General features: G+C 60.7%; 1 protein-coding gene across 1 annotated transcript in view; it reads left to right on the top strand.

Moving 5' to 3' along the window:
• The window catches only part of RAP1GAP (RAP1 GTPase activating protein), a 28,181-nt gene extending 22,014 nt beyond the window's left edge, over window positions 1–6,167 (top strand). Inside the window, 6 exon segments of the mRNA XM_055574863.1 lie at window positions 91–204; window positions 2,362–2,485; window positions 3,725–3,827; window positions 4,211–4,314; window positions 5,030–5,151; window positions 5,153–6,167. Coding sequence (XP_055430838.1) covers window positions 91–204; window positions 2,362–2,485; window positions 3,725–3,827; window positions 4,211–4,314; window positions 5,030–5,151; window positions 5,153–5,423 — 838 coding nt within the window. The 3' untranslated portion in view covers window positions 5,424–6,167.
• The last annotated feature ends 784 nt before the right edge of the window (window positions 6,168–6,951 follow it).

Below are 6,951 nucleotides of genomic sequence, written 5' to 3' on the forward strand. Positions count from 1 at the left end.
CCGGGACCTCCTCTCCCCACCTGGGGCTCCTTCTACCCTTGAGGCCAGGCCTGGTGCTGAATCCCCCCACCGCCCCCGTGTGCCCCGCAGGGAGAGCCCCCCGGCCGGCCAGAAGACCCCAGACAGCGGGCACGTCTCCCAGGAGCCCAAGTCGGAGAACTCATCCACTCAGAGCTCCCCAGAGATGCCCACGACCAAAAACAGGTTGGGGCTTGAGGCATGCTGAGCCGGGGGGCTTGGGTGTGGCGGGCCCATTCTTTCTTCCCCCTGTCTGGGCTCAGGGCTGCCCGGGAACGTGGACATGACCACCCCAGGGTAGCAGGGGGGCCCGGGCACTCTCCTGGGTCCTCCTCTGATACACACCCACTGAGTGCTTTGTGCATGCCACGCTCTGCAAGACTGCAGTCAGCTGGACATACGGCCCCTGCCTCGCAGAGCTGACAGTCCAGAGTAACAGAATATAGTAAGCTACTTCCAGGTAGCGATGACAGAAGGAAAATAAAGCAGAGGTTGCAGTGAAGAATGGCTGGGGTTAGCTGGGAGCTCAGAAAAGACGTCTCCCGAGGGGTAAGGTTGGAATTGAGAGCCAAGTGAGGAGTTGGCCCTGTTAGGATGGACTGATGATGGCAGGGTAGAGGGAGGAGGGTTCCAGGTAGGAAGCACAGCACGTGCAAAGGCCCTGAGGTGTGCTTGAAGGCTTAGCAGAAGGGTGGTGTCGTTGGAGCTGAGTGAGTGAGGCTGGGCCTGCCTGGTGGTTGACGATGGGAGGAAGCTGAAGAGTTGGGCCGGGGCTGGGTCATAGCTTTGAAGGCTATGTGAGAACTTTGAATTTTTTTTAAATGTTTATTTATTTTTTGCCGTGCTGGGTCTTCACTGCTGCGCGGGCTTTTCTCTAGTTGTGGAGAGCGGGGGCTACTCTCCAGCTGTGAGGCACAGGCTTCACGTTGTCATGGAGCCTGGGCCATCGGGGCTTCAGTACTTCCAGCACGCAGGCTCAGTGTTCCATCGGGCCTTCAGTACTTACGGCGCGCTGGCTCAGTGTTCCATCAGGGCTTCAGTACTTCCGACATGCTGGCTCAGTGTTTAGAGTGCTCGGGCTCAGTGGTTGCGGCTCGTGGTGCTCGGGCTTAGTTTCCCGACAGCACGTGGGATCTTCCCGGATCAGGGATCAAACCTGTATCTTCTCTGCATCGGCAGGCAGATCTTTCCCACGGAGCCCCCAGGCAAGCCTGAGAACTTTGGATTTTATCCTAAGTGTAGCAAGGAGGCTTTGGAGGATTTTAAGAGGAGTGATGCTTTCACAAGCTGACCCTGGTCACCTTGTGAGAGTAGGTCCAGGAGTGGGAGCAGAGAGGCCAGCCCGGAGGCCGCCCTCCCTTCGCTGCTTGTCAGCTGAGCCCCGGGGGTGAGAGGGCTGGGGGGAGGACCCATCCTGGGCTGAAGAGTAAGGCAGGTGAACAGGGAAGCAGGAAAAGGCGACAGGGGCAGGAAGAGACTGAGCCGAGCAGAGAGGGTCGTTCCCCGCCCACCCCCATGAGGAGGAATCAGGGAGGGCCTCCTTGAGGAGGTGTCTCCCCCCCACTGGTGTTTGAAAAGTGAATTTACTTTTTAGGACTTGAGGGAAGGCGTGGGACCGCAGGCAGCAGACACAGATTGGCCCGCAGTGGATTTTCCTCCAGAAAGGGGGGAGGAAGGAACAAGTGGGTAGATATTTCTCTCTGAGCAGAGGCTAGAAGGCAGGAAATCCTGTGCAGTGTTACATGAGCTCCTCCGGCTACATTGGTGACATTGGAATAATCAATGTGATATGGTGGTGATTGTGGTGAGAAAAGCCCTTGGACGTGGAATGAAACTGGGAGAGAGTTAAGGAGGAGACTGTGGAGGTGGAAGGCCTGGGTCCCACCTGCTCTCCCACCTCGGGCTGGGTACCCACCCTCTCTGTGTCTGGGTGTCTGCTCATTTGTGACATGGGTCTGATAATGATAGCAATGAAATAACTGGGGTCAACACACTTAGATCAGTGCCTGGCCCAGAGTCAGTCTGCACTCGCTGACGGTGCCGATGGTGTAAGTATTAACCGATGGTGTATAGATAAATAGTTTCGATTGATCATACAGCCAAGAGAGTTGGGCTTCATCAGGGGCAGTGGGGAGGAGCAGGACTGGGACCCGACAGGATCTCTGTGTTAGGAAGGACGGTGGCATCGGGGAGGCTCAGGGGCCCTGGGAGCTATAAGGTGCCACGGAGGAGCTTGGCTGGCTGCAGGCTGGGCCTGCCTGGGCGGGGAGGGCAGGGACCGGGGGTCTCGGCTCAGGAGGTGCCCAGTGCGGATGCTGGCTGACGGGACGTGTTCCATGGCAGAGCGGAGACAGTGGCCCAGAGAGCAGAAGTGCTGAAGGACTTCTCCCGCTCCTCGTCCAGTGCCAGCAGCTTCGCCAGCGTCGTGGAGGAAGCAGAGGGCGTGGATGCGGACGACACAGGCCTGGTGAGAGGCCCAGGAAGGAGAGGTGCCCCACGGCAGTGTGAAAGGGGTGCTCTTTGATCCCTGGAGATGATGCTCTGGGGTGAAGCGTGAGCCCGGCTGTGGCTGAGTTGTGATCAGGAGACCCAGCCCAGAGGAGTAGTGCGGACTGACCTTCTCTTACTCTGAAGCCTCCCATGGCTCCCCAGTTCCCCACGCAGCCCAATCTGTGAGGTCTAGCTCCTCCCTCCCCAGCCCTGTCTCTTACCCCTTCGGCCAGTCTGCCCTCCTCCTTTAGCCAGTCCCCCAAACCAGTCAGGCTTACTACTCTACCCCTGGGCCTTTGCACATGTCGTCTCCGCTGTCTAGAACACTGCCTGCTCCCTCCTTCCCCCTTTGTCTGACTGGCTCTGTTCCTCCTTCTCAGCTCAGCCTCACAGCATCTCCTCCAGAAAGCCTGACTTTCCGGTCCCAGGGTAGGTTAGGAGGCCCTTGTACACTCTCACTGGAGAAGGCAATGGCACCCCACTCCAGTACTCTTGCCTGGAAAATCCCATGGACGGAGGAGCCTGGTGGGCTCCAGTCCATGGGGTCGCTAAGAGTCGGACACGACTGAGCGACTTCCCTTTCACTTTCATGCACTGGAGAAGGAAATGGCAACCTACTCCAGTGTTTCTTGCCTGGAGAATCCCAGAGACGGGGAAGCTGGTGGGCTGCCATCTACGGGGTTGCACAGAGTCAGACACGACTGAAGCGACTTAGCAGCAGCAGCACACTCTCACGGACCCTGGGCTCTGTCCTTGGCAAGCTCCATCACGCTTCTTTCGACAACACCTCAGTTCCCTGCCAGGCTCCGTGTCAGATGCTGAGCATGCAGACCACCAAGCCCCCACCCTGTGGAGCCTGGGATCTGGAACTGTGCTGGTCTCTTCCCAGCGTGTCTCTCCTCTTAACTTGGAGCTCTTGGAGGGCCAGGACCCTACTCGAATTCTCTCGGTGGCTTAGCTTACGAGAATCTCAGTGTTTGAATGCACGGATGAGTGGAAGTGTGTGTGTGTGTGTGTCTGTGTCCGCTTCTGTTCCCACTCTGCCCTCCTGGGGTCCCCTGGGGCAGACATGGCTGAGCCCTCCCCCTCTTTGCAGAGGGGCCAGGGTCGGGTGGGGGGTTGTGGATCAGAGGAGGGGGTGAGGAGGGGAGGGGGGAGCCAGCCAGTGCCGTGGGCAAGGACTTAACCTCCCTCCTTCTCTCTCTCCCATCCCCAGGAGAGTGTTTCCTCCTCGGGCACGCCCCACAAGCGGGACTCCTTCATCTACAGCACGTGGTTGGAAGACAGCATCAGTACCACGAGTGGAGGCAGCTCCCCAGGTACCAGCAGGGCCAGCCCCACCATGGGCACGCCCACCCCTGTGATGGGCGGCGGCCAGGGCTGGGCACCGAGGGCCAAGACCCATTTTCAGGTCCCAGGTGGTGGGTGTGTAATGGGCCTGCCACTGACGTGGGCTCCGTGGGCTGGTCCTTATCCTGCCTATTATGGTAGTTGGTGGCTTGGAGGACTGGTGGCTTCTAGAAGGGCCTTGAAAGTTGATGGGGCTTTAAAGGGGGTAAATATGGGAGTTAAGGGTGGGAGTCCCCGAGGGAGGGGCTTGCTGGGGTTGGGGGACACTGGTGCCTACCGCCCATCCATGCCCCCGTCTCCCTGGTGCCACCCCGCGGCCAGTGAGGTGGCTCCCTCCTGCCTCCTTCCCCAGGCCCCTCTCGGTCACCCCATCCCGACGCCAGCAAGTTGGGGGACCCTGCATGTCCCGAGATCAAGATCCAGCTGGAAGCATCTGAACAGCACACGCCCCAGCTGGTACGCACAGCTGCCAGGGGCCTGGGTGGGGCTGGGACGGATGGCCTGGATGCTGGCCCTGTGGGGGGCACCCTTGCCCCCGGAAGGGGGATTGGCTGTTGGGGAGAGGCCTCAGGCAGCCAGGGGTCCCCAGGGATGGCGCTGGACCAAGACGTGGGCCCCCCTCCCCCCAAGCCTGGAGGGGTTGGGCTTGTCCAGCCTGGGCGCTCCCGCTGACTTCTGCTCACCCGTGTCTCCCACCCCCTGTCCTGGCGCCTGTATTGCCGCTGTTCTGACCGCAGGGCTGTTAGCCACGCTGTCACTCTGAAGGTGACCCTGAGCAGGTCAGTCCCAGCCTTTAGCTCCTGTTTGGTTGGGAGGAGGGAAAGGGCAGGGGAAGGCAGGGCTGGGCCGGCTTCTCTCCTTCTCCATCACCTCTGCGGGGTGAGAGTTACGTGTCTAGGTTTGAATCTTCTACCACTCAGTTTGCTAGGTGACCCTGGGCCTCAGTTTCTTTATCTGCACAGTGGGGCCAATAAATTCTGCCTCACCTCTGCTCATGAGTTACTGGGAGAATTTGATGAGAGCCTGAAAGGGATTTGGGAATCGTTGGGAGGGAGGGGTCTCGGGGGTTCCCCGTGGGGTAGAAAGACTCAGAGCCTGCAGTCCCAAGGGCATGACCCGTCCACATCCGGCTCCCCGTCTCATGGCGCGTCTGTCTCCCTTTACCCTGCAGATGAGGGTGCGGAAGCACGAGGCGAGGATGCTCTGGCAGATCCGGGCGGACGGGACCTCTGCCCCGAGGCCAGCACCAGCCTGGGGGCCGCCCCTCGCCTGCCCAGCCCTCCTCCTGGCCCACGTCCGGGCTGTCTCTGCAGGGCGGAGCCAGCCAGCCCTGGGAGTGGGGAAGCTGCTGGCACCGTCCCCACCCCCTGGGCTGGGGGGCTGGCTGGGGCAGGGAGAGGTCAGTTGGAACGGGACTCCAGGCCTGGCTCATCCATCACCCCTGGGTGCCCCTCTGGATTCGAGGGAGTGAGCTGGAAAGGAGAACTGAGGCATCTCAGTGCACACAGAGCCTGCCATGGAGGCACTGGGTAGGAGGAGCCCTGGGCTGGGGTCCTGAGTCCTAGCTTGTGGTTCGGGATCCGCTCTGCGACTCTAGGCCCATCACGCTCCCTCTCTGAGTGCTTCTGCCCCAAATGGACGAGGTCATTTCAGAGGTCGCTGAAGAGTGGGATTCCGCGCACCTGCCCCAGAGTGGAGGATCCCGGGGGCCTCCTGTCACCCTCTCCCGCTTCTTGGGGTTCCTGGGGCCCCAGGTCGGCTGAGGGGCAGGGGGCTGGCTGTGGGCCACGGCACCTCCTAGACCTGCCAAGGCCCTGCCCACTGCCTCTACATGACAGACGAGTGACCCCCTTGTGGGCGTCGGGGGACCTACCTGGCTCTTCCGCCATCCCCCGGCTCGACCCCCGGCATCTCCTGCTCCTGGCACTCCAGGCTGAGGGGTCTCAGCTGGCTCACCTTTGCACCACCCCCACCCCGCACGGAGCGGGCAGGCAGGCACAGCTGCTGTGAGGCCACATCCTCGTGTGTGTCTGTCCACACTTTTTAGGCACCACGCCAAGGGGCAGCCTTCCAGCCCCAACACCCATTTCAGAAGCCCCCGTGGCCGCGTGTGTGTGTCGGTAACAGTTGTACAAAATAAATTCTATTTATCGCTATTGTACCCTGAGTTGGACCTGGCTTCATATGACCCTCTCCCCCCGCCTCAGATCAAGCCCAGACAGATCTTAGTGGTGCTGTGGTCAAGACCAAGGAGCCTGTTCACACCCCCATCCCACCCCAACCTCTCCACCCCGCCATCCCCACCCAATCAGAGCTCCTGGGTCTGTAGACACCTCCAAGGCCAAGTGATGAGCTCTTTGACCACCAGCTTTCCTCCCATCGCTCTGCCCTTTTCCCACTTTGTTCCCTCTCCCCAGCAGGGAGAACATGGCTTTGAAGTCAGTTCCGTTCAGTTCAGTCGCTCAGTCGTGTCCGCCTCTTTGCGACCCTATGGACGTCAGCACACCAGGCCTCCCTGTCCATCACCAGCTCCCGAAGCTTGCTCAAACTCATGCCCACCAATTGGAGTCCTGCCTCTAGCTGGTGGTGCTGAGAAACTTAGAAGCTTCTCTGAGCCTGTTTCCACTTCTGTAACACAGGAGTGGTAGTCCTTCTCCCAGGGGTCTGTCCTGAGGATTCCTTGACGGGTGCACGTGGAACACCCAGGACAGCGTCGGGCACCCTGTGGGTGAAGTTCTCGTGTGTTCCCTGTGTGGCCACCAGGGGGCGCCAAGGGATCGCTTACCTGCACTGATGGGGGCGGGCAGCCGGCGCTGAACCTGTCCGGCTGCGGGAAGGAGCTCACCGGGTGATAAGCGGGGATGAGGGCCTGGGGGTGGGTGGGGGGGGGAGACGTGGGAGGAGCCCCGGGGTGCAGCCTGACTGAAGGGGGAATGGGGAAGACGCCGTGGTTCCTAGCACCCCCGGAAAGGCTTAGCATAGTGTCCTTGGGGAGGAAGCCACAGGTGCAAAGGGAGAGGCCAGAGAGTGCTGCTTGCAGCCGAGAAGCGGAGGGGATGGTGATGGTGGAGGGGGCAGGGAGAGGGCAGGGAT

Source organism: Bubalus kerabau, chromosome 3 (assembly GCF_029407905.1).
Source record: "Bubalus kerabau isolate K-KA32 ecotype Philippines breed swamp buffalo chromosome 3, PCC_UOA_SB_1v2, whole genome shotgun sequence".
Classification (NCBI taxonomy): Eukaryota; Metazoa; Chordata; class Mammalia; order Artiodactyla; family Bovidae; genus Bubalus; species Bubalus kerabau.